The sequence below is a fragment of the Acanthopagrus latus genome, chromosome 6, assembly GCF_904848185.1.
Source record: "Acanthopagrus latus isolate v.2019 chromosome 6, fAcaLat1.1, whole genome shotgun sequence".
NCBI classification, from domain to species: Eukaryota; Metazoa; Chordata; class Actinopteri; order Spariformes; family Sparidae; genus Acanthopagrus; species Acanthopagrus latus.
The window spans coordinates 19969711-19996533 of NC_051044.1; the positions used below are offsets into that span (position 1 = coordinate 19969711).

Genomic DNA, 26823 nt, shown 5'->3' on the forward strand with positions numbered 1-26823 from the left:
ATGCTCATTTCAGATTATATTACACTGTCGACATGATGCATAAGATATTAAACCAAATAATGAGACATTTCTGTTAATGAGCAACTATTTCCAGTGATGTCATCCCGGCAGGCAGGACAAAATAAAAACTTTTAGGGAGAAATTAGGTCACGGAGGAGAAGCTGAATGTGACTCCTGGACCCTTTTCTCAAGTGGTAGCGCAGATGATGAGAAAGAACATACAAACACCCAAACAATGACGCATTTATTTCATGTGCCCGTTGCTCCCTGCGTCCTACTCGTTGACACATTCTTCTTTTCCTTGACCAGATGTTTGGCCCAGCTGAGCTCAGTGTCCTGAACCTGGTAGCTGAGTGAAGAGGAGACAGGAGCGCAGTGGAGAGAATTCATGAAAAGAAAAAGAAAGTGAGGGAAAACGAGGCACATGTGTGTACATGTGTGTTAGGAACCGTTCCCCACACATGTTCGCCTCATTAGCCTTCGGCTGCAGCTCACTCTGCAAGAATGCAGGGCAGCAAACACATGTCCAACTCCTAACCCCAAGTGATACATAAACACACACACACACACACACACACACACACACACGCGTAGAAGCTCTACACTTGTTAATCATGGTGCCACACACCCCTGCTTCCTGACAACCCGTCTATGACACCCCATGCCTCAGCTGGACCTCAGCAATCAGACTGTTTGGAGCACAGGGGGAGAAAAAATCCTCCTAGACATTTAACTGACACAGAAAAGATGCCATGAAGTCAGCGGAGAGATGCTGCTAATGAAAAGCACATGACTGGTTATGAGTGCAGTCATCTAAACAATAGCTGGGTGGGTGGGAGACAGAGGGGATGTGCAATTTCAGCTGGGCTTTCCCTAACAGAGGTCCAGTCTGCACAACATTTCTCAAAGCCCTCTGATATAAACACAAGCTTGTGCATACACACAAATATGCAAACATGCCCATGCTCTCTTCTTTTCTTTTTTTTTTGTCCATTTGGGACACATTCTCATGCTATGCTGCAACAGAACGAAAATAATAATAAACTGTGACACAGTTCAGACACTTGAAAGAGCCTGCGGTCCTCCAGAAGGAATCATGATTAAACCTCACTGGCCCTGAGCCGAGCAGAGGGGGAGAAAGAACCACTGTGACCTCCAGAGGGAAAAAAGTCAGGGAACAAACCCAACAGGCAGGCTTGTCCACCAAAGGAGAGAGGGAGGGGAGGGAGGGGAGGGGAGGGGAGGGTTAGGGACGGAGAGAAACAGAGGAAGAGAGAGAGAGAGAGAGGGAGGGGAAGGAGAAGAGTGAGAGAGGCAGAGAGGAGTAAAGACACCAAAGTTGTGACTTGACAAAAGAGGGCAGGTACCAGAGGCAGGTAAGAAACTTTATTTGTTGTTTCTGGGAGGGCGCCTGCTTTAGATGGGACATAATCAATAAGATAAGCAAGCAGGCAGGAGTGTGTTTGCGTGTGAAGCAGGGAGAGATGAAAACACAGAAGTGTGTGTGTGTGTGTGTGTGTGTGTGTGTGAGGGGGAATCCTGGCTCAGGCTCATAAGCCATGCTTGAGTGTTTCTATAGAAACGCTGCTGTGCCATAGTGTGAGTGGTACTCCGTCCTCCAGGGAGCTGCAGCAGCACTGTGACTCGACTCTGCCTCTCTCCAAGCCTGCCTGCGCGCTCACCTTGATTGGATTTTTCCATCAGTGTGCGAGGACGGCGGCTGCTGCAGCGCAGTTAGAATATGACGAGTGAAGCTTCAGTCACGGTTATGAAAACCTGCTCACTTTGGCTGGTGGACAGGAATCTTCTGTTTTGCAGCTCACCAGGTGGATCCTCGAGTCATGTCAAGGCAGTGCAAGAACAGGACTTTTTTTTTCTTTTTTAAATCTATATAATTTCTCTGCAGCAGAGTTGTAATCTAAACCATTTTGTCATCACAGATTCAGATGGAACATATGATTGGATTGGTGAGGCCAAAATAAAACTGATGAGGAATATTGAAGAACTGTGAAAAAATAGAAAAAGAATTCTTATTGCTCATGTATTTTTTGGTGAATAACTGCACTGCTAGAGGTGTGAACTTAAAAAAATCCTCTGGAAAGTGTGTGAGGAATGTAAAAGGTAAACACAAATCTATTTAGGTTGAGCTGACTGATGATCAGGACAAGAGGACAGGCTGCTTTAAGTTTGATGTGTTCTGATTCTCCGCTCTCATTTTGCTTTAAACAGGATTATTTTAGTTCATTTACAATTTAGTCACGTGTTTCTAACTTTTTCACAGCACATCCAAACTGCCACAGATGTGGATCCAAGCTGTGTACAGCCACTGCAGGACTGCCCCACCCGCATGAGGAAATGTTTTGTTAATCTTGTAATACTAATGCAGAGTATCTGCTTCCAGTTTATATTCAGTGTGCCAAGCTATTCTAAGTCCAATCTTTAATGTTATTTAACTGCCCATAACTGTATTTCCGATTCATAAAGATAATGCATAACAGTCAGACGATATAATTTGGCATGGTGTCACATATCTTATATTCCGTTTTATGGAGAATCTCTTTGTAATTGTGTTGATTTGTTCAAGATATTTGCAGATATGTGAGTCAGATTTCTGCTGGGCATGATGTGGCTCCCGTTCAGAGTATTTTAGTGGTCTTACAAAACAGTGGTGATCATTTTTGGCTAAGGGAATCACAGTGCCTGGTCTGCCAAAAAAGAGAAAAGTGAATCAGAAAGGGCTCATTATCAAGGACTGAGGATTAAGTCTTTTTTTTTTTTTCCTACTCTCCTCCACATGGACATAAGCAGCATTTTGGAGCTCTGATGTTAACTGAGGATATTTATATCTCCCCTGAAGATGTATGAAGATGTTCAACGACCACAACTAGTGGGGGCTGCAGGTCATATGTCATGACTTTCTGTGCGCTGCTGCCCCACCTCATACACCTGGTGCCCTTTTTAATTGTTCTTTGCCGAGGTCACTGCTGCACACATCTAAAATCTAAAGATTCACAAGTGGGAAAAAAAAGCTGCAGGTCAAGTGGACATCTTTAATCTTGACAAACAAGGACCATAGGATCAAAGTGCATCATTGATCTTGGATACACCAGCTGAGGAAACGTTCCCACCATTAGGTACATTTATGTTGCTGTGTATGCAGCTCATATCACATAAACATCTGCTATATTGCTATGATGTGATCAAAAGCTCTAGGACGCCTACTAAATGGACCTTGTGTGGTGTCTTTTAAAGAAGGATTCAGCTAAAAGCACAATAATAGTTGGTTTTACAGTAGAATTCATAATGACTAGGGATACATGAATCACATTGATCTGTAAATGAACTGTTCAGTGTATGATGAGCTGGTTTGTGACCTGCAGAGATGTCCTACATGAATCTCAAAATGTAGTTCACATACTGATCAGATATGCTTATTGAGGTCACAAATAACAAAGCAATGACTCAGCCCTCTCTGACTTTGAATCGTCAGTTGTTTGCCAGACCGCAGGTCATGACAACAGCAGCATGAAGCAGAGCTGGTTATGGTTTTGAACGGCGGGCTGGGAGGCTCTGGGTGGCTGACAGGGAAAAGGAAGGGTAGTGCCAGGGAACACTGTCAGGGAAAAGTTTATTTTTCCAGGCGGGACAGATACTGGCTCCCAACCCCATTCCTGCCCTGTGATTCATATGTGATGTTTATCAAATTGGCCCAGAGGCTTTACCAAATCTGAGCTGGAGCGATGTGATGGAAACTAGCGGTGCATTTGTGTGGTGATTATTTACAGCAGGCTTCACCGATGAGGTACAGAAACAAATGCACACAAACAGACATCCTGAATAATGTAAAACAAAAGTGAGAAGTGGATTTATCTCCACTGAAAGGTAAATAGTTATGATGCTAAGTCAAACATCTACGTGTGTGTGTGCGTGTGTGTGTGTGTGTGTGTGTGTGTGTGTGTGTGTGTGTGTGTGTGCTTGTGCGTGTGCTTGTGAGTGTGTGTGTGTGCCTGTGTGTGTGGCCCATGTGTGTATGTGTGTGTGTGTGTGTGTGTGTGTGTGTGTTGCAGTCTCTCAGTCTGAGGGCATGGAGGTCAGTACATTGTACACACATAATAAGTTATAAGTTGATCACATCTGCTTCTAAGAAGCATTTAAATTGTCATAAATTACAGTGCACACATGAACATGAACCTAAATATGCCTAATTCGACTTCAGTGAGCCTGTATGTCACTAACTTCCATAGATTTACCATGGTTTAAAAGATACAAATGATCTCCATCAGAGTCTGGTTGGGATTTTGTCCAGTTTCCTTTGAGCCTCTGTGGGGTCAAAGAGCCTCAACCTTCCAGCCTTAAGTTTTCTCCTCCACATCTCTCCCTCTGGACCAGTACTGACAAAAGAGCCTTTATCCTAAATCCTTTCCTTCCCTCCCTCTCATAAGTACTAATTTCCTGTATCAGTTTCTGGCCTTCCTCCTCCTCGTGAATTTAAATCAAGTTAAATAAATGACCGGTTGCTTTCTTGCTCGGTCTCTTTAACTTTTAGAACAAAACCACATACCACCCCCCCATCTTCCATTTGTTAAGAGCTGAATAACAAATTAAAAAATTTATATCACTTTTGCATTATGCTGACAACACTGAATTGACTGATGCTTTCACAGTTAAATATACTCTGAAAGACACTGGAAAGATAATCCAGATTGCTCTCTTAGTGCACATACTGTACTTCAGTTCAGCTCAACAGGACGCTGACGTCATGAAGAGCAACAAAGCGCTTATGTAAGACTAGTACTGGGCAGCAATCATCTATGTTTAAACAAAAGTGCAGCAGATGTTCAGGCAGCAGACTGCTTAACATATTGGTTTATCATTTTACAGTCTCAGTCTCAATAGGTAAGTGCCTCAGTATAAGCTTTCAGTCATGCCATACAATGTAAGAAAGCTTCGATTCTCGAGATTCAACTCTTTCAAATTATTTCAAGACAAAATCACAGCAGCAAGGTACAATCAATAAACAATCAAACAAACAAGCTAACAAACTAGCACTTACAGAGGGATAAACTCCATAAAAAGCTGCCTTATCTTATTCCCAAATGTCCACTGGATGCAGTTCAATAACATATTTAGCCTCAAACTAAAAAAATGGCAAAAAAACAAAAACAAACTTTGATCACGGTTGCTTTTTCATATTTTTATATGCATAAGACTCCTCATTTGACAGCAAGCGCCATTTTCCCTGCACAGCAGAGATGCTGAGATGGCAAGTGTTTGACTGACAACTCATTTGAGTAGACTGATGCTTATATGCCCGCCCAAGAGCCTGCAACAGCCAGATAGCGATTGTTTAGACCAGTGATCACTCTCTTCTCCTTCTCCACTTTCCTGCCCCAGTTGTACACTAGCCCCCAAGACAACTGTTGCATCATGTGGCCCATGAGATTTCAAGTTCAGTCGTATATAGTTTATATCAGTTTATAAAGCCTTCTGTTGTTATTTGATTTCACTCTTTGAATAGACTGTTTTTCCAGCTAAACACCTGTTTTTGACTATTTTATATGCATTAACTTAGTGTAAAGAACGAAATAAAGAACTATTTTTTGCAATTGTTACTCTAAGGCAAGGCTATTTTGATGTCACAAAATTGAATTTTTTTCTGCCCGGCACCTGAATTTGCTTAGAAAAACATGTGTTCATTTGAATTTTTTCAAATTTTAACTTTTGGACCATGTACAACTTGTTCAAAATTTGTTTTGAAAAATAAATAAATAATTCAGTGTGTGCGCCTACAGATTATTGCCAAAAGCACTGGCAGAGCCTCTGACAGCTTGGGGGAAAACATCAGCTTCTAACCTTTTAAAGGAGCTCAAAACCAGTTCAACAACAGGTTTGAATTTACTTACTTGAGCTGGTAAGGGATAGGCATTTTGGGATTCTCTTACATACATTTCCAGGGATAAGCACTGAGCCTCTCAGTGCCTGCGAATCAAGGAAACAGGGTCTGTGTGAATACTAAAGAGTCAGCACTGCCCTAGACCTCCCACACAGGGCAAGAAACACAAGAAGAACCATGTGCATGTGTTTCTTTATTAAACTTCCTGTGAGGGAAGGATGAGCTGACCACGGTGGCTACCACAGGATAAGACAATTCTTTATTGACCCCCACAGGCAGAATTCAGTCATAAATGGCTAACCAGCAGAACCAAAATGATAGCTTGTGTGATGTGGGATTGCTTCTTTCTCTCTCTTACTGTACATAATGTAGTACCTCTGATCATTTTGTGCCATAGGACTATGAAGGCTGGCGCAGGACTCGTCTCTGCATTAGCACTGTTCCTCCTGATGGGGGCAGTGTTCACCCAGAGAGTTCGGCCAAAGAAGCCCACCAGGCGCCCAGCCACCACCAGGAAGCCTTCTGTCCCCAAGCCTGCTGCACCCGCACAGCCAGAGCCTGTGGAGCCAACAGACTTCCCCCCACCCATCCTGGGCCCACCCTCTATCTATCCTGACTGCCCACGCGAGTGTTTATGCTCCCCAAGCTATCCCAACTCTCTTAACTGTGAGAACCGCAACATCCGTGTGATCCCTGTCATCCCATTTAGAACCCACTACTTGTACCTGCAGAACAACTACATCTCAGAGGTGACAGCAGAGGCATTCTCCAATGCCACTGAAGTCCGCTGGATCAACTTGGCTAATAATCGGATCCATCAAATAAACAAGCAGGTCAGAAAGCTTCCCTGATTAAATGAAACCTACTATGCTCCTTCGTGTTTTTACCTTTCTTCTCTTAGATTAAGATTCTTAAAGTTAAAAAGGTCAGTAGAAGCTCCCCTTTCCCACAGAAAACACTGATCCTGAAATGCCTCGTCAGTGATCTCACCTTTAATTCTGTGACTTTGTGAGATCACACTATGTCACAAAGTTGCAGATTTGCATAATATATGCCTAGTTTGGCACATAAGAATTGATTTAGCACAGCAGCTCAGTTGCTCTTGACAGAGCTGGGTCAGGAGTGTATGAGCTGACCAATCAGAGCAGACTGGGTATTCAGTAGGCCTTAAAGAGACAGGCATCTCTGACAGATGGAGAATACAGTGCTGCTGCACTGGAAAGTATGAGAATACCGATGTAAACATGTACCCCGATTCTAGTAGTAAACCTGAATTAAATTATGAACATTAATTACAATTATATATCTTCTTTAAATCTCACGGTTTGTTTATACCATAAAACCATCCCAATATCTGTCTCTTGTGCAGGTGTTTGAGAAGATCCCTGACCTGCTGTACCTCTATGCACAAGGTAACCAGCTGAAAGAGGTCCCTTCAGGTCTCCCAGCAAGCCTAGAACAGCTCCGCCTTGGCAGGAATCGCATTTCTAAGATTCCTGCCGGTTCCTTCAGCAAGATGGGGAACCTGACTCTGCTTGACCTCTACAACAATCAGGTAAACCTCTGTTGAAAAGGACTATGCTTGATCACCTTACTACACTGTGCTGTTTAGGATAGAGCAGTGTGTGATGACTTCTCTTCCAGCTGAGTGACAGTGACCTGGGAAGGAACACATTTAAGGACCTGGGGAGCCTCATGCAGCTCAATCTGGCTCGTAACAACCTGAAAAAGATGCCTGCTGGTGTACCAACTGGCCTCATACAGCTTTTCCTGGACAGGAACAACATAGATGACATCCCAAAGCACGTATCCATCGCACACGCTGTCTCATAGCTGCTGGCCACGCATGCACACACTCATCTCATCCATTGCTCTTTTGTACAGAGACTACTTCAAAGACTTCACCAAGCTGGCGTTTGTGAGGCTGAACCGCAACCAGCTGAGTGATAAAGGAGTTCCCAAGGCTGTGTTCAACGTATCCACCCTGCTGGACCTGCAACTGTCCCACAACCAGCTCGCTTCTGTTCCTCTTTTCAGCTCTCACCTGGAGCACCTGCACCTAAACCACAACAGCATCGAGAGTAAGTTATCTCAGCAGCAATCAGAACCAGCTTATAGCCTGATGATCAGAATAAAATGTTGGCATTGTTCGATTCTGCAAACCGCAGGAAGGTTAGATTTTTACATTTCATATGTATCATTAACATCATTTCAGCAGAAAGTTTGTTATTATGTTTGGATATAATGTATGACAGCTGTCTTTCTCTTTGGGAGAAGAGGGAATAGTGGTGTCGAGAAACCTTGGCAAGCAAGAGACCATCTGATAGCACTTCAACCAAGAAAACCGGCTTATATTAGCTGCCGTCAGGTCCTTCTTTGTGACAACAAACTGGGACAATTTCCAGACAAAACGCTTTATTTTCTGAGCTGTAACCATGTTGTTATTGTGCCTAAATCTAGCCGGACCATAAGCGCAGCATCAAATTAAATACTGAAACCCAAAATGTAATTGTTAAGTAAGTTAAGTTTAAGGTTTGCAGATGCGTACGCTGCAAATGGGTGGTAGTTAGATGAGACTTGTTTCATTCATTGTTTCTGGCGCAAACGTCGTTGGGTGACAGCAACTTTGGAAACCCTTCCAGCTCCAGATGTATCTTCCTAATTACAAAGCCCTTATAACTGAGTCAAGATGGCTAGCCTCTTTCTTTGTTAACCTAATTTCCTCCAGTAAACAAAGTCAGTAAAAGATGTACTTGTGACGAGCCCGTGCCTGATATCTACTGTAAATAGCTCCCTTCAACCTGAACCAGCTTATTTTTGAACAGCCTCTTATGAAAACACTTAATCCATTTCTTTCCAAAAACTACTGGCCTATATCTCAGCTGTCTTCTACCTCCTAAATCTTAGACAAAGATGTTGCCAACAGCTCACAGCTGACCTGACAGCACACAACATTTTAGTTATATTCCAGCCTGGTTTTCATCCAAAGCATTCCAATGAAACAGCTCTTCCAGGAATCTTCAATGACATAAGGATGTCTTCTGACGTGGATGAATGCTCTGTACTGCTGCTGTTGGACTTTGGTGCAGCTTTTAATTTTGTCAATCACACCATCCTCACTGAAGGGCTCAGGCAGTGGGAGGGTATCTCTGGGCTGGCTCCCACCATATCTCTCAGATACACATTTTTCTGTGCTGCTTGCTCACCACAGGTCTAAAACTGCTGTTCTTTCTTGTGGTGGGACTGTGGGGTCCTATATTAATTGCTTCATTTGCTTTAAAGGTCTCTTTTCTCATTGTTACACTGATGATACCATACAGTTTGTAACTTTTAAGCCTGATGAGACCAGTGGCACCTCAACCATCCTGCTACACTTACTGGTCAATAATGATATGCTTCTCGGTGAGGAGTACCGTATGCATGATATGCTTCCATCTGATAGTTTACATGAGGTACTGTTCATTTACACTAAATCAATACTGAAAATAAGAAATGCAGCCAGCCAGCCACTTTTGACCTTTTTGTTTAACCTAATAAAAGAATTTATATATGTTTACTGAGTGTGTTTACAAAAGTGTCTTCAAATGAGTCAAATGAGACCAAGTATATGTTTACTGTAAGCCTGGCTCCATAAAATTTAACAACATGCTAATGAAGGTAAGATAATTGTGAATCCACAAAGAACTTGTTATCAAATCTTTTTTTGTATCGCGCCAATTCACAACAAAAGTATTCTTAAGACTCTCTGCCACTGGAATAGGTCTGGACTTGATATTAACCTTGGCAGACATCTTAGGACGGTGTGCCTCTCAGTGTCTTTTCAGATTGGTAGTTACCCTAAAAGACACACATTTGAGCAGTTGTGGTTTACTAGTAATTAACATGTACTTGTACAAAGCTGTTGAACAAGCACATTATGTGGCTCAGTTTGTTGAAACAAGTTCAGATGTACAATGATCACAGGCTGACACACTGTTATATACAGTTTCTGCAAAATGTTGAGGATTGAAATGTAAAACAATAAAATCTAACATATGATGACACAATTCCATGTATCTCAGAGGTTAATAAGTCATTGCAGGGATCTTTTGGGAGGTAGTCGTGCTATCTCGAAGCAAGACGGACACCAACATCATGATAATCTTACTTCACAAAAAATGTCTCTGATTATGTAACCCTCAGGGCTTCACATAGACTTGGTCATGTTTACTTTCCTATTTGAGCCAACAAAGTGCTTAATCTGCAGTGTTGTTATGTTGTTGTTGTGTTTAAGTGTTTTTGCTGACAGGAAAAGCTTTGCTTGCTTCATTCAATTAAATGCACTAAATCAACATTTTGGAACAAATCATAATGTTAGTCATTTATGTGATCATTTCCTTTTATTAAAGTATTCTTCTTGTTTTGTCTGGAATGTATTTACCCTCATTTACATTATTTCTGCTGTACTGCTTGAGAGCATTTGTTTGCATAACTGATTAACATCTTTTGTTATCTCTTGTTTCAAAGCACTTAAGAACAGATGATTAGCATCACAAACACTTGAAATAATCCTTGTTAATGGGCTTCTTTTTCTAATTCTTGTTGTATCAAGGAAAACATCCGAGGACTAATTACCGTGTGTTTTCATGACAGGCATCAACGGCACACTGATCTGCCCATTCAGCCTGCAGGAGGACCTGAGTGATCTCAGCCTGGTGCCAAAACTAAGGTAGGTCACATCACGTCATGTCATGTCACCTTTTGATAGAAGGGGAATAGGAACAAAATTATGTCAGTCATTGTGATGGGACTACGTTAAGTGCCCGCTCTGTTGTGTCAGGTACCTGCGTTTGGACGGAAATCACCTGAGCCCCCCAATTCCTCTGGATGTCATCATGTGCTTCAGACACCTCCGCTCCATCGTGTTGTAGGAGAACCATGCTTGAAGGCCTGGGGGCATGCACGCACACACACGCGCACACACACACACACACACACACACACACACACACACACAGAAAAACACCAAACCACACATGCACACACATACACACAAATACACACAGTCCAAACTGAATTTAAGGCAAAACATGCTCAGTGAGGCACAATCCAACTGTGCGTGAACTCCGAACAAATGAGAAAAATGTAATGCCATTCAAGTTTCATTGTTGAGAGATCTAAGAGAATGAGAAAGATGAACTACGAATCTACAAAGAGTGGATATACTGACAATTAGGGTTAGGTTTTTGTAGGAGTAACAGTTTATCTGTTGTTTTTTTGCTTATTAAATTACAATGCAAAAGTGAGTAAAGCCTGAAAATACAGGTACATTGACAGACATGCTACAGATATGGAGGGTAGTTATGTTCACTAGCAGATGAGTACAGCTGCCACCGAGGACAACAGACAGACCTGCAGTGGACGACAGAAGAACAAGTTTAAAACATTCTGTAACTACCATGTAGTTGAGACTGTCCCGAATGTGCCTGTGATTTTCAAGGTACTCCATGTAAAAATGTCATTATATTCTTTTTATTCTTAGTCTTCTGTATATTATTCTTCTGTATAAAGAAGCTTTGTACAAATAATGGAAAATAAAACTTTTTCTTTGATCATTTGACCATGTTTGATGTTTAATGTAAACACACTATAAGGACTTTTTAACTGGTTATCGATACAGTTCTGGTGCCTCTGTTAGCCATGAGCCAATGAGATGATCAGCAGATAGTGGGTTATTTCTGCATAGATATTGTAGTCATTCTTAATGCCTGTCATTGGTCAGATTCAGGTTCATCTAATTTCAATAGGTCTTTAATTACAAATATTTCTTATGGCAAGTGCTGAGGATGAGTACAGGAGTCTCGGAGCCTGAGGAGAGAGGAGGTAGTCTGGTGGTATGACACAAAAACAAAATTTACTTTGTCCACAGAAGCCACCAAAATACAAAAAAATGTGTTTGATTGAAGTCGCAAATTTCTCGTATGTGCTCAACTGGTAACTCAGTGGTTATCAACACATCCCAGTCATTTTTGGGGAAATCGCATTATGGAAAGCTGTGGAAAGACAGTGACAGATAGTGGTTACAAGTAGCCCTAGAAATGACTACTGAGTTCGTGTGCTTTATTAACTCAACACAGCGGTCCACAACATGGGGGCCAGGACCCCCTGCCTAAGTAGTCACAAAAGCACTCACAGGATTATTGGACAATTAATTATAATGTCTCTGTGATTATCATAATTTGATGGATGATATGAAGATAGATATCTTAGACCAGAAGGTGTTATATTCACATACAGTTTCCTACAGATTGAAAGACTCACACGTCAGTAGAAGTTTTGTCCATGTCCATGAGGCTTTGTGACGACCTCTAGTGGCTTGAAACAAGCAGTAAGCATTCCTGAGCTGGGGAGTGCTGTCAGCTCTGACATTGTCATGTTCACCTCCACAAGGCAAATCTGGAAATTTTGCTCTTCCTTATTTACAGTATATTGCCATAGATGCCAATGATATACCTAATATTTTTCCTTGAACATGGGTTATTCCTGTTTCAATTGGACTTTCCTGCTCTCAGTTCTTTCCACTGCCAGTAGTTTTTCAGCAGTAATCAAAGCCTGACAAGCAGATGAGCAGGACCGGTAGGTGTTTCCTATCAGGACTCGTCTGACAGGAGTGAAGTCACTTCTAGTGAAAGTGCTCCTCGAGGAAAAAGGAGTAGGGGTATGTCTTGCTCTGCCCTGGTGGAGGTCTAACTTACAGGATTTTGTTGAATAGTTATAGAATATTTGAGATCAGACACAGATATCAATCAGAAGTCCGTGAGAACAAAGCATTAATTGTTACTGTTGCAAGACTTACACCCTAAAACAACAGACAAAGGTATCTTAAAAGGGTCTTATCTTAAACAAGGTCAGCATCCAGCTGATCAAATCAGTGCTGCAGTGGAATGACAACACTCTGATCCAGAGAATGACTCATGCAATAATTACACTTAGCATCACTGACAGCGGAGGTGTTTCTTCTCTCCAATTACTCCTTTTCCTTTTCTTCCAATCAGGTTTTGAGACATCCACTGGCATTTCCTCTAATATTTACACACTTCCTCCTCCTGTAAATAGGTTTGCGTGAACATGCAGGTACGCATGTGTGTGTGTGTGTGTGTGTGTGTGTGTGTGTGTGTGTGTGTGTGTGTGTGTGTGTGTGTGTGTGTGTGTGTACATCTGTAAACTGTGCAATACCTGGCGAAAAATCCCCTTCAGTCCACTATAAGAGGAGACAGCATGGAGACACAGAGGCACATCTCTCCCAGGACTCTTCCTCTGAGTGACAGACACACACACACACACAGGTGAGTCTGAACACAGGTGGTGATGCTCAGGGTCATGGTGGTGGGTGATGGTGGTGGGTGATGGTGGTGGGTGATGGTGCCTGAACATACTGCAGGCAGGTGGCCTTCATTTTTGTAAACAGTATAAAACATCCAACAAGAATTACAGAATATATATGGCGATTTTATTGATATATATATGAAATATATCTGTTTAATTTAAGTATTTTCAATATACTGTCTTTTCACTGTACTGTGTTTATCTAAATTTAGCATAATGTGCAAATCAGTGGACGGATTAATATTCAGTCATAGAACAATATTATTAAAATCGCAAAGTACGTATAACATCTCATTATGAATTATTGATAAATGTGCATTTTAATTGTCTGGTTTTCTGTAAATTAGATGATTTAACATTTATTCCAGAGCTTTTTAGTGCGTCTTGTTGACCCTCCACCATTTTGAATTTATGATGCTATATTTCAAAACCACAATGAACAAGTAAGAATCAAATGAAGTGTAGTGGCTGGAAGTTGACTGTATGTCAACTGTAGCGGATACCATGCAAACAGTAAATGAACATAGATTATTAAACTACACGTAAGGACTGACTGCCAGTCATTTATCTGAAGAGATTTTAACAAAAAAAGATATTTCTGTCAGCTTTCCCAGACGATAACCTCAGTGATGAAGATGCTGCTCAGCCTGCTCCTCCTCCTCGCCTGTCTGAATGAGCTCGTCCAGAGCCGAGCTTTGCACCTGGACAGCTGCTCTGTCAATGTTCACACACATGAGCTGCGAAAATATTACTCGACAATAAGATCAAATGCGGTGAGTTTGATACATACACACTCTCAAATCCACTCACAAAATAGGAAATCAACAGAAATTACTGAAAATTACCTTAAACACTGGTCATACAGTAGCAACATGCAGCATAGTATCAGTTTGTAAAAATATCCAGCAGAATTCATCTACGTGAACACAAAGTTTGGATTGTTTCCATGTCTGTCAGCATTACTATCATCTGTGTCCTGGAATGAATGAAACACATAAACACATTTATGAACTGTGCTGGGCGGTCACACCAGAATCTGAGCTTCCTCAGCCAGTCTGTGGTTGGATGTGGGCAACAGAAGCACTTTGGTTAAAAGAGACTCTTTATACTTTGGGGGTTTTTTTGTTTTCCTTCAGTGGTTTTTATATAGCAGGTTGTTGTGAATGTAAAATATCTTGAAATCTTTTAATTGAAAGAAACTTAGGAGAGAGTCTTACATGTTCTTCCTGGTGTCTGTTCTACAGATAGCAGGAGATAGTGAGGTCGGAGTGAAGCTCCTGGAAAAATCATTGATCAAAAATGTTCAGGTGAGTCTTTGCACTGTTCTTTGTGCTGGTTATGTTCCCTCTATCCATTTTTTTTTCTCTCTCTGCCCCAAACTATTCACAGCTCCAGGCTTCAGACACAGTGTATGAGTATGTAATATGAGTGTGTGGGAGCTGCTGTAGTCTGACCTGTGTGTGTCTCTGTCAGGACGGTCAGACGTGCTGCTTCCTGCATCTCGTGCTGCGTTTCTACGTTGAGAGAGTGTTCAGCAACTACGCCTCTTCTGAGCCACAGGATCAGAGCTGCTCCAGCGCCCTGGCCAACGCTTTTGTCAGCATCAGGAGGGACATACATAAATGTGTAAGTTAGCTGTTCAATGAGCTGCCTGATAACATGTGGAAAAGCGATGAGTCGTGTTAATAGCTGTGTTTCGTTCTGCTCAGCACTGCCAATGTTCAGAGGACACACAGAGGAAAGTGGACTCGCTGCATGCTGAGTTTATCAAGGTGTGTACAGTCAGCTCTCACTGAGCATCATGTCTCCTCACATCTCACAGTGGACAGCAGAGGGTGCTGGAGTCATTTAATTCATATTTTAAAAAGGACGTCTTAGTTGGTAATCAATACTTCAAGGTGCCCAGAGGAGGTCTCTTATAAACTGTCTGTCTGGAGGTCATTAATAACAATCATCAGGATGTTTTGTTTTTAGTGTGACATTCCTTTTTCACAAGTTACAAACATGAAGACACAAAGAAAAACATTCACGTTTTTTTCTAACAGATCACCAACAAACAATTTAGAACATTTTCAGTGAAGTGAAAATATTTTTTTCATTAATAATTTTATGTGTATTTGTATAAAAAAAAACATATATTTTCTACATAGAAAAAAAAATCACGTTTTTATGGATGAAAAGAAAGATTATCCTGGCAAAATGTTCCCCCCCCCACCACCACCAGTTGTGGAGTCATAAACACAGGAGCGAACAGAGTACGGATCAGATTTAGAAACTAGATCACCAGAAAAAAAAGTGTCCTTGCTTGAAAATAAGTCTTCAAATGAATATAACTGCTGCATTAAAATATATTAGGGAGTCTTCTCTGTCGAGGTGCTGCGGGTTCGTGAAACAAAATCTTGGTCCTAAATGTTTGAAAGATGCGATTCCTCACAAACATAGCTGACAAAACCTGCTCACAAACAGAGAACAGTTTCTACACATCATTTAATCACCTACTCTCTCTTTTCTTTCTCCTCCCTGCAAGCAGCTTGAAATAAGCCAGGCAGCACAGAAGGCTGTGGGAGAGCTGGACACCGTGCTGGAGTGGCTGGAGGGACTCAAAACGCTCAGATGATCAGACGGACACCGTGTGAAATCACACTGCGATCCCAAAGTGCCCTGAGCTCATAAAGTAACTCCCGATCTGACAGGAAGCAGAGAGGAGGATGGGAAATATTCTTTTTTTTTTCTGTGCCATTATGCATTTCTCTATTTTGCACTTGAATGAATTTAACGTGTGTGCATGTTATCCACTAGTATGTACTAAATGTTTTTGATGCTGTGTTTATAATTCATATGACTTAAAATATTTATATTTATCAGGAGCAGACAGCTGTCGAGGCTTTTCATGTGTGTTTAAGATTATTATGCAGATTATAGATATTGTTCAATGTCATCTTCTCAATTTGAACAGTGCTTTGATTTAAACTTTTTTAACTTGGAATGTTTTTAATTTCAACATCAATGAAATAAAAACTCTTGCCTTGCCTGCAAACTTTGGGTGTTTTCTTTAACACAAACACATGATGACTGCTGATTGGACGCAGCAGCAGCAGCAGCAGCAGCAGCAGCAGCAGCTGGGTTGGTTGAGGCTTCCTAAACTGAGTCTGAGTTACAAGAAGTCTGGCACAATAATGACTTTTTTGCTGATTCGAATTTACTGGATCATCTGCTTCCTCTAACTCACAAATCAGTGACCTAAAAAAAATCAAAGAACAGAAGATTCTCATACTCTGATATAACATGCCACAGTCTCACTTCCTGTCTTTCGAAACTTGACATGTCATCAGTTTCTTGTTTTTTTTTTTTTTGTTTTTTTTTTTGTTTTTTTCAGTTTCAGGAAATAATTGTTCTGCGTCTTGACAGACAGGATTAGTAATACTGAACCAGTGGCGGAGGAAGTACCGAGCTACTGTACTTCAAGTAAAAGTACATACAACAATGTAAACGTACTCTGTTACAGTGTAAGTCCTGCATTTAATACCTTACTTAGATGCAAAGTATGGATCTATTATCAGCAAATTGTAGTAAAAGCAGAGGTGGCAAAAGTACACACATTCCTTACTCAAGTAGAAGTACAGATGCTTGAGTGATGATAGATGATTCTACCACTCGCTAACTGAAACTCATGTCAGATCAATATAATCTCTCTATAAAAGCAAGAAATCTCTGTTTGTCTGTGTGTGTGTGTGTGTGTGTGTGTCTGTGTGTGTGTGTGTGTGTGTGTGTGTGTGTGTGTGTGTGTGTGTGTGTGTGCCTCAAATATCTCTGCAGATCAGGATCAGGCGGATCTGAGATTTTCAACATGGCTGCTGCGTTGTTCAAGGGTGTGCAACGTCAGATTTGTTTGGACTACAATGATACCGTTAATAAATTGTTTCATAAATGATTTACCAATTCCGCTAGAATTGTCAGCCATAGCCACCATAGCCACGTGTGCACCAGAGCCAATCACTGCAGAGCTCACTTCCATGACATACCTTAAGAAACAGCTGCGCGAGCTGGACCAGGAGTTTGCCGGCGGTTCGGTCCCATTCTGTGCATCTAAACTGACTGTTGTGGATTCATGAGACTTAATGAGTCTAGACTGAGTCTGTTCTGGTCTGAGGAGATCTGGAAACGCGAGGACAACAAAGTGGAATCGGACTCAGTGGATGTTCATGTGTAGCTGCTAGTCCTAGTGGTTGCTGAGGTACAGAAGAAGTTGTGGGAGGGACGGAGGCGGAAGAGTGACAGCAGCAGTGGTGGTGATAGAGTCAGCGAGTTTTGAGAATTGAGAGATTTGTGACATACAGCATGTTTGGAGAGTATAGTTAGTGTGTTATACAGCGTTTGGTGCAGTGCGTTTAGTGTGTAGTGGAGTCGTTTTTTTGTTTTGTGAGTCAAAACAATGAGGAGACTGCTGAATGTGGAGCAGGCAGGGAGGAGCGGAGGGAGACCTGAGCCTCAGGCATTATCTGCATTTAAATGTAAATAATTACATATAACTTTCTAAATTTCAAAAACTCATGCACAAATCTATATTTGCATTATAGGTAATAAAAATGGTTCTTTAAACATATTTGTTTTCACTGTAAAAAATCTAACTTTTTCCTACTCGAATTTTATGTTTTTTGAGATTTTAGGTCCATTGTGTTAATACATATACTTATATACGTAATATGTATGTCAAAATGAAAAAAATAACTTCATATGTGTAGGATATGGTATAAAATAAGACCAGAATGGTCTGGAAACTTGTCCTCAGGTCCTGTGTCCCAACTGTTGAAAAACACACACTAAGGTGCCCTCTTGGTTGGCAAAACACACTAAACTGCCCCCTTGGCTGGTTAAAACATGATAAACTGCCCTCTTGGGTGGCGAAAACGCACTGTATGTGCCCTTTTTTTTCTTTTCGCCCCTGCCCTTCAAAAAGTCTGTGCACACCACTGGTCAGGACAAAACAGTAAACAGAGGTCTCAGAACCAAGAGTGCAAGATGAAGACTTTTCTTCCTCCCTGATGATGAACAAGGCCACAGGTCAGGTCTGTCAGGTATTCAAGTGGAGGAAGCCAGATATGTCTCAATGTAGTTGAACAGCAGATCCAGCTCTCCCATGGCCTTGTAAAGACCTTTACTCTCCATCTGTGGACAGACAGGTGGCTCACTTTATTAAAACGATCAAAAATGCAATCAGGCACACATGTATGCTGCAGGCCATCATGATTTCTTATTTCTAAATCTTGGCACTCACCTGAGTGTACGTAGAGTTTAGGCTTGTGATGTCAAACGGTTCCTTGCAGGAGAAGTAATGTCTCTGTTGGAGGAGGCAGAGAAAGATAAAGTTACCACAAAGGTTACAAACATTTGTGAGACATACATGCCCTAAATTGCCGTAATCGGTGCGCATTTGCATCTTTATTCTCCTGTAGGTGTAACGCGCGCTTCAGATACTCACACATGTGTGCACGTCAGATTTGAGCTGGTCGAAGATCTGCTGGATGGACTGCATGTGAGGCTTTAAGCTCCTGGTGTCCTCCGTCTCCGTGCCCAGATCGAAGCCCAGGATGCCGTTCGCTGTCTGGAGAGGGAGAGGGAAGCAGCAGCCTGGTTACACGAGTCTCCTTTAAAGTCTTTCTTTAAACGATGAATTATAAGTGAAACTTACTTTGAAAGATTCCTCCACGCTCTGGTCGAGCAGCGCTGTGTCCACATCATCGTTTGCTTCCTGCAAACAGAAGGAGAAGAGAAACGCGTGTGGTCAGTGTGCTGTGAGGCAGACAGACAGACAGACAGACAGCATCACCTGGAGACTGACAGGAGCCACACGGCCACATGTGGGCGATGAGGATGTTTCCAGAAGATGCAGAGTGAGTGCTGCGCGTTTACTCACGTAGAAGTCTCGGATGTGTGAGAAGTTTTCTCTCAACGTCGGAGCAGAAGAGTTGCTGAAAAGCGACAACAGGACCAGGACGCAGAGGAGGAGAGACCGAGGAGTCATGGTGCTGCAGGCGGACGGGCTGCTGGAGTCTTCTGGAGGCAGAGAGGAGAGGTCTTCAGGGTAGGGAGCTGCTGAAGAGCAAAGTGAGCATATTATATATATTATATATATTCTTGGGTCAATTTATAGTCGAAATGCGACAGGAGAGGGAGGAGACTGACTGGAAGAGAAATGGTTAAACATGCTTCATACATGCGGGGGAATCGTTTTACTTTAGAATCCTTAAGGAAACATGGGATATTATTATGTTGTTGTTGTTGTTGTTGTTGTTGTTGTTGTTGTTGTTGTTAGCAGGGTTGGGAAGGTTAAAAAGTAGTCTGTAGTAGTATTATCCAAGTATTACAACAAGTGCTGATATTTGATTACTTTCTATTACTATTGGATTACTTCAATACCAAATATATGCTATGCATATAGAGACAGAAAAGAGAGAAGGAAAATAAATAAGATGATTTTATTTAATCTCAACAGAATACTTAAAAACTCTGAAAGTGCTGGCACGTGTGCACGTGCTCATGGTTTTAGTCAGTATATAATTCATCAGTCCTCTTAGTAATCTCTTTTTTACTGAACTAGTGCAGTGCCCGTAGGAAGTATGTATTCCTATAGAAAAGTGGGAGGTTAAGTAGTTTTTTCATGGATGGCCAAATGAGGTTGTGTTTGAAGGTGGGACATCAGGGATATAATTGGCCGTTTTTGACTACTTTTGATTTTACCATTATATTTCACCTTAAAAACTGTTTACCTTGCCTTGACATACCTTGACATACCGTATTAACACAATGGACCTAAAATCACAAACAGAACCCCAAAAAAACCAAGTAGGAAAAAGTTAGATTTTTTACTGTGAAAACCACAAATATGTTTAATGAACCATTTTTATTACTTATAATGTAAATATAAATTGTTGTTTGCTAAATTTGAGGTTTTTAGATTTGCAAAATTATATGTATCTATTTACATTTAAATGCAGATAATGCCTGAGGCTCAGATCTCCCTCCGTTCCTCCCTGCCCGCTCCACATTCAGCAGTCTCCTCCTTGTTTTGACTCACAACACAAAAAAACAACTCCACTGCACACTAAACACACTACACCAAACACTATATAACATACTAACTATACACTCCAAACACACTATATGTCACAAATCTCTCAACTCTCAAATATCACTATCTATTGCTGTCTATATGTCCGTCACTGCTGCTGTCAATCTGCCGTCTCCGTCCCTCCCACAACTTCCCCTGTTCCTCAGCAGCCGAATCACGTGGTTTGCCATATGATTTTGTGATTGGTTAATGTGGTGCCTTTTTCCACCTAAAGGAACATGTTCTTGCTTGCAAACACTTCCTGGTTGCGGACACTTTTGTGACAAAAGCCTGTTTCTTCCTGCACAAGGCACAAAGCAAACGTGACGGCAATGTTCGCGAACAAGCATGGCAGACATTACCATAAGTTCGGTTTTGGACCTCCCAGCACGTCCGTCGACTCAGGAGGTGGGCCGTGGGGATGGGCTAGCAGCTAGCTACACATGAACATCCACAGATTCCGATTCCTGTTTGTTGTCCTTGCGTATCCAGATCTCCTCGGACCCGAGCAGACTCAATCCAGACTCGTTTAGTCTCATTAATCCACAACAGTCAGTTTAGATGCACAGAAAAATCCCGGTCCAGCTCGCGCAGCTGCAGGTATAAATCTGCTTGTTTCTTAAGGTATGTCATGGAAGTGAGCTCTGCAGTGATTGGCTCTGGTGCGCACTTGGCTATGGTGGCTATGGTTGACGATGCTAGCGGAATTTGTAAATCATTTTTGAAATAATTTATTAACGGTATCATTGTAGTCCAAACAAATCTGACATTGCACACCCTTGAACCACGCAGCAGCCATGTTGAAAATCTCAGGTCAGTCTGATCCTGATCTGCAGATATATTTGAGGCAACACACAGACAGACAGACAGCGATTTCTTGCTTGTATAGAGGGATGTATCTGTTTTTGTTGTGTGAACACAATACAGACATTTTATTTTGTACCTTGATTAGATAGTCCTGTAACATGTATTACTCTGGTTTGAAGCCTGGTCCCATTTACAGTCCACACAGTGACGGTAACTTTAAATACTGAACTAACACACATATGGACCGGACAGGATCTAGACTCATGCCTAGCGTCTCATTGCCACTAGGGAGACCAGACAAAGGAGAAAGAACCTACTTTAGATGATGTTTAACATTCTTATTTACATCCATGATCAACTTTAATATCTGAATCAATATCTGGTCTAAAGCTTTATTTAAGCGTTTATGTATTTATTTATTCATTTTTACACAACTTGGGTACAGTATGAATACTGAAAACTAACTAAATTATTGAGTATAATAGTGATCATGGGGCATTTAGGTAATTCTTTTGTTCTCTGAAGATCAAAATGTTTGTAAAAGGGGGCCCTGAATATATAGAGTAGTCTCAAGGATATGGAGGAAATTGAGCCACTCTGATGGAAATTACTTTGAGTTGTGGTCTGAGTTTGATGACTCATTGAATTCCCTCTGTTTGTCAGATGTACGTAATATGGCTAACATGAGTGAGGACAGGACATCCCGGCCAATAAGGATGTGAGAATGGCACCCAGGTTGGACGCTCTGGTCTGTTTAAGGCCCCTATTGAGATTTCTTTCTCATTCCAGTTGAAGGAAATTGTGTTTATATTGTGTGTGTGTGTGTGTGTGTGTGTGTGTGTGTGTGTGTGTGTGTATACATATATATATAATCAAATAAATCAAAAGGGGGGGGGGGGGGGGGGGGCACAGTCATGTCAGGGATTCAGTATGATTTAAGAGAGGTCTCCCAGTCCTTTGAGTAAATGAGTTTAAGGATCCATTGAGGGAAAATCGAAGTTTTTCTAGTCTAATGGACATTAACAGCTCTTTCACCCACCTGTTGTGAGACAGAGGTTGAGCGTGTTTCCGATGAAGTAGTATGAGTCGCCTGACCAACAGGGTGGTAAAGTGAGGTTCCAGAGTAATAGTAGTATTATATGCTCTGCTAATGGTTTTGAAGATTTCGGACCAGAATGTGGCAAGCCTGGGACAGAACCAGAACTTATGGGAATAATGGGCTGGAGATTGTTTGCACCTGTTACATGAGTGAGTTATATTGGGGTAAATATAAGAGATGAACTTTGTGCACAGCTTTACACTGAAGAAGGCTGTGCCTCGCACAGATTGAAGAGGAGTGGACCAACCGTAGGACTTGTTGCCATTAATCATCAGGCAGCATGGTTCCAAGCTCTTGCTCCCAAGAGTCCTTGGGGCTGGGTGCTGGGCTAACAATAGTAGAATTGAGACAGTAAATGCTGGTTCAGGATTAAGACCCAATAAAGAGTCTACCAGATTTTCCAGGGGCAAGAGTAGGTTGTGTTTTCTATCTTTCTTTTGTCACAAGTCTGTCCTTTTGGTCTGTAAAATTTTAGGCTTAGGGTTAGGAAAGCATCATGGTTTGGCTTAAAATACCTGTCTGGTCCAGGCTGATGAATGGGGATGGTCTTCCTGTGAAAAATGGCTGGTTTTGAAACCCCATAGACGAGTGCATACATTTTGTCTTTGGTGGCAAACAAGGTTCCACACGGGATTAATATAACTGTATATACAGTATATACACTACATTGCCAAAAGTATTCACTCAACATCCAAATGATTGAAATCAGGTGTTCCAATCACTTCCATGGCCATAAGTGTATAAAAGCAAGCACATAGGCATGCGGACTGTTTCTACAAACATTTGTGAAAGAATGGGTCGCTCTCAGGAGCTCAATGAATTCCTGCCTGGTACTATGATAGGATGCCACCTGTGCAACAAGTCCAGTCGTGAAATTTCCTCGCTCCTAAATATTACACAGTCAACTGTCAATGGGATTATAACAAAGTGGAAGCGATTGGGAACAAGAGTCAATTGCTACAGACCTCCAAACTTCATGTGACATTCAGATTAGCTCAAGAACAGTGCGTAGAGAGCTTCATGGAATGGGTTTCCATGGCCGAGCAGCTGCATCCAAGCCATACATCAGCAAGTGCAATGCAAAGTGTTGGATGCAGTGGTGTAATGTACGCCGCCACTGGACTCTAAAGCAGTGGGGACGCGTTCTCTGGAGTGACTATTCGCACTTCTCCATCTGGCAATCTGATGGGCGAGTCTGGGTTTGGCAGTTGCCAGGAGAGCGGTACTTGTCTGGTTGGATTGTACCAAGTGTAAAGTTTGATGGATGAGGGATTACGGTGTGGGATTGTTTTACAGGAGCTGGGCTTGGCCCCTTAGTTCCAATGAAAGGAACTCCGAAAGCTTCAGCGTACCAAGAGATGTTGGACAATTCCATGCTCCCAACATTGTGGGAACAGTTTGGGGATAGCCCCCTTCCTGTTCCAACATGACTGTGCACCAGTGCACAAAGCAAGGTCCATAAAAACATGAATGACAGAGTTTGGTGTGGATGAACTTGACTGGCCTGCGCAGAGTCCTGACCTCAACCTGATAGAACACCTTTGGGATGAATTAGAGTGGAGACTGAGAGCCAGGCCTTCCCGTCCAGCATCAGTGTGTGACCTCACAAATGCGCTTCTGGAAGAATTATCAAAAATTTCCTAAACCTTGTGGAAAAACCTTGTGGAAAGCCTTCCCAGAAGAGTTTAAGCTGTTATAGCTGCAAAGGGTGGACCGACATCATATTAAACCCTATGGATTAAGAATGGGATGTCACTTAAATTCATATGCGATTCAAGGCAGGTGAGTGAATACTTTTGGTGATATAATGTATGTATAAATGGAATATCTGAATATTATTGATCAAGCTTTTAATCTAAAAAACACACTATATTGCACTAATAGGTGTTGGAGTTTATGCACAACTGACTACATGTCATTCCTTGTAATGGACTCCAGAGGGTGCTTATGTAGTTAAACCTGGAGGCAATTTAGTTTCCCTTTTGTGATGATGATCTAGTAGGTTTAAAGAAGTTATGGATGTTTGATATCTGATTCACACATTTTACTAGGAAATATCTAATGACTCAATAATAATCAGGAACAATTTCTCCAAAGAAATCATGCAACCTGCACAAACACAGCCAGCATGTCTATTAGGATGTTATTTAAGGGTCCCACAATGTATTAAACTTGTCACAGATAATGACAACAATGTGTTTACAAGCAATTACAAAGAAAACTGTTGTCTGTTGCTGTTAATGATGCAATATTCTTTTTAATTTATTTTTTAGAATATTAAAAAATGACTTTAATGTTGACTCAAATAATGCAGTACTATATATTATAAACACAAAGCATCTTTTATTAATTATACAGCAAATATTAATTTATTCATATTTATATTTTGTATTCATTTCTTAACACAGATGTTTATGTATTTATATCAAGTAAACACATGGTTTAACAAACTGAATGACTAACTTTCTAAATAACTAAATGAATATAGTTTAACTATAATGTAACTATATAAGTGAGATCAAGATAATTTTCACAACACAAACCGCATATATGTAACAGAGAAACATCACACTCACACACATTAAAACCAAATTAAATCCTGCATAAATATTAAAAATATCACTGAAAAAGACCTTTATTACAACAGTGATGTGCAGAGTAGTCAAATGAATGAAATGTCAAATGAAAACAGAGGCATGCAGACACTTTCTAGCTGTCTATGTTACCAATCCAACCTGTTTATATTAGTCACCGTGACTAATACTCCCCCCCCAGCTGGATGGGATGGGTATAACCAGAGATTCTGTTGAAAAGAGGAAGGAATGTGGTTTGCACTCTCTCTGACTTCTCCTTCTGCCAGCCTGAGCTGCAGCCTCTGAGTGTTACTCTCTGGTCTAAAATCTGTCTGTCTGGTCTCTTTAGCTTATGAAGAGTTTGGTGAGCCTGGTAGCCCTTGTTTACGCGGCTTTGTTTCTTTAGTTGTAGTACGAGTGGACCTTGGTTAGAGGGGAGAGCCCAGGTCCTACGACCCTTTGTGGGTTGGCCTGGGTGTCTTCCCTTTTTGTTTTTTATTTTTCTTCTTCTTGCCGGCTCACCAAGCCTTGTTGGGTTACTAAACATGTTCCTTGTTCAATAAATGGACTGATTATTGTGACTTGGTTGTCTATTTGATTATGTTGGGCCCTCTGGGGACGAGCTACACTTGGGGGTCGTAACACACTGATTGTGATAGTGGCTCAGTGAGCATAAAATTGCTCAGCAGAATAGCTCTGTAACAGTGTAGATATTAAAGTAAATTGAATAACATGTTTTGTTTTGAAAGGAGAAACAAGCTGTTTATAAGAGTGAAACGTTCAACATGAGTTTTGAGACTTAATATTCAATCTAACCAAAGTACTTATAATTTAGAATTTTAATGACGAGCACAGGTCAGCGTAGTATTGTAATACACCCTGCATGCAAGCATTTCGTCTTTTTGGAAGTCAAAATAAGATTTAAATCATTAAAACGTATCTGCAGGTCATCAAAACCAGGCTGTTACTGTAGATAGCTTGCTTTGCTGTGTTGTTTGCAGTAAAATACAACATTGTGTCATCAGCATAAAGGTGTAAATAGCAGGGGATGTACCATTGACTCTTGTGGCAGGCACGTGCACACATAGGGCCCAAGGGGTGCTTGAGCCCCTGCCCTTTTGCCTCTATCAAAAAGTGTCCTTTTTGTGTGTGTTTTTTTAATTGATATATAAATTCCTGTAGTGCATAGGGATGAAAAAAAAACTGCCACGGTTATTTAACATACGCATTTCCTTTCAATATGTGCGTGTGTTGAGCCTAAAACCGCATCTCTGACCTCTCACAGAGGAGAGAGAGATAGAGAGAGATAGAGAGAGATAGAGAGAAGCAACTGCTTGGTGGAGAACTCCACCCCGCACATACATGAGACGTGACAGTGGAGTGATTTGAACCTTTGTGAGTTATAATTCCATGAACATAACTTCATTGTTGGGGCTAACAAGTCACTTTCCACTTATTCAACGTGCTTAAATATGAGTCATATTTCAGAAAAGCGCCCATTAGTGCTTGTTAAAATAGCTGCTTGTTAATGAGAGTTAGGAACAATCTAAACTAAAAGCTGTCTCTGTCGGCTGTTTATCTTACCACAAATCTTGAACTGCTTCCAGATATTGAGTTTACTGTGACTTTGCTGTTGTAAACATTGCTGTTCCTACTAACATTCACAGTAGTAATTTCTTTGTTTTGTCACATTTTTAGATGTGTAGCATGTATTTCTAGTTTGTCACTTGCCCGCTAATAAATAGCCTAATAATAAACTAGTGTTTTATTGCTTTTTAAGAATTGCAGCTGAATTGCATGTCTGCCAAACCTCAGTTTTATGTAAGGGATAATGCCCAACGAGGTGTCCATAATCAGGAATTAATGGACGACACAGAGGCCTGAGAACCTCCGCGAAGTCAATTAACGCCCGATTACGGACACCTCGAAGGGCATTATCCCGCTTATACCATGGTCACTTGCCAAAACAAAAGAAATT

The 26823-nt window shown here is 41.3% G+C and overlaps 3 protein-coding genes across 3 annotated transcripts; 2 read left to right on the forward strand and 1 right to left on the reverse strand.

Annotated features, from left to right (window-relative positions):
- The first annotated feature begins 1261 nt into the window (after positions 1-1261).
- On the forward strand, positions 1262-11493 carry LOC119021942 (proline/arginine-rich end leucine-rich repeat protein). Its single transcript, XM_037102547.1, has 7 exons — positions 1262-1376; positions 6291-6726; positions 7263-7448; positions 7538-7695; positions 7778-7974; positions 10526-10601; positions 10713-11493. The coding sequence occupies exons 2-7, from the start codon at positions 6295-6297 to the stop codon at positions 10801-10803; spliced, it is 1140 nt and encodes a 379-aa protein (XP_036958442.1). The 5' UTR covers positions 1262-1376; positions 6291-6294; the 3' UTR covers positions 10804-11493.
- A 2391-nt stretch (positions 11494-13884) lies between these two features.
- On the forward strand, positions 13885-16924 carry il19l (interleukin 19 like). Its single transcript, XM_037102548.1, has 5 exons — positions 13885-14031; positions 14503-14565; positions 14732-14884; positions 14968-15030; positions 15789-16924. The coding sequence occupies exons 1-5, from the start codon at positions 13888-13890 to the stop codon at positions 15873-15875; spliced, it is 510 nt and encodes a 169-aa protein (XP_036958443.1). The 5' UTR covers positions 13885-13887; the 3' UTR covers positions 15876-16924.
- A 1371-nt stretch (positions 16925-18295) lies between these two features.
- Positions 18296-19334, reverse strand: LOC119021944 (interleukin-10-like). Its single transcript, XM_037102549.1, has 5 exons — positions 19173-19334; positions 18948-19007; positions 18738-18860; positions 18534-18596; positions 18296-18424 (listed from the first exon to the last, which is right to left on the reverse strand). The coding sequence occupies exons 1-5, from the start codon at positions 19278-19280 to the stop codon at positions 18338-18340; spliced, it is 441 nt and encodes a 146-aa protein (XP_036958444.1). The 5' UTR covers positions 19281-19334; the 3' UTR covers positions 18296-18337.
- Between the last annotated feature and the right edge of the window lie 7489 nt (positions 19335-26823).

What these genes read in the sequence shown, in the direction of transcription:
- LOC119021942 (XM_037102547.1), top strand. Translation starts at nt 6,295, where the DNA reads ATGAAGGCTGGCGCAGGACTCGTCTCTGCATTAGCACTGTTCCTCCTG. An exon ending in TTGACCTCTACAACAATCAG is followed by an intron (nt 7,449 to 7,537) that starts GTAAACCTCTGT and finishes CTTCTCTTCCAG; the next exon opens with CTGAGTGACAGTGACCTGGG. An exon ending in AAACCACAACAGCATCGAGA is followed by an intron (nt 7,975 to 10,525) that starts GTAAGTTATCTC and finishes TTTTCATGACAG; the next exon opens with GCATCAACGGCACACTGATC.
- il19l (XM_037102548.1), top strand. Translation starts at nt 13,888, where the DNA reads ATGAAGATGCTGCTCAGCCTGCTCCTCCTCCTCGCCTGTCTGAATGAG. An exon ending in CGACAATAAGATCAAATGCG is followed by an intron (nt 14,032 to 14,502) that starts GTGAGTTTGATA and finishes TCTGTTCTACAG; the next exon opens with ATAGCAGGAGATAGTGAGGT. An exon ending in CATTGATCAAAAATGTTCAG is followed by an intron (nt 14,566 to 14,731) that starts GTGAGTCTTTGC and finishes TGTCTCTGTCAG; the next exon opens with GACGGTCAGACGTGCTGCTT.
- LOC119021944 (XM_037102549.1), bottom strand. Translation starts at nt 19,280, where the DNA reads ATGACTCCTCGGTCTCTCCTCCTCTGCGTCCTGGTCCTGTTGTCGCTT. An exon ending in GCGTGGAGGAATCTTTCAAA is followed by an intron (nt 18,861 to 18,947) that starts GTAAGTTTCACT and finishes CTCCCTCTCCAG; the next exon opens with ACAGCGAACGGCATCCTGGG. An exon ending in AATCTGACGTGCACACATGT is followed by an intron (nt 18,597 to 18,737) that starts GTGAGTATCTGA and finishes CTCCTCCAACAG; the next exon opens with AGACATTACTTCTCCTGCAA.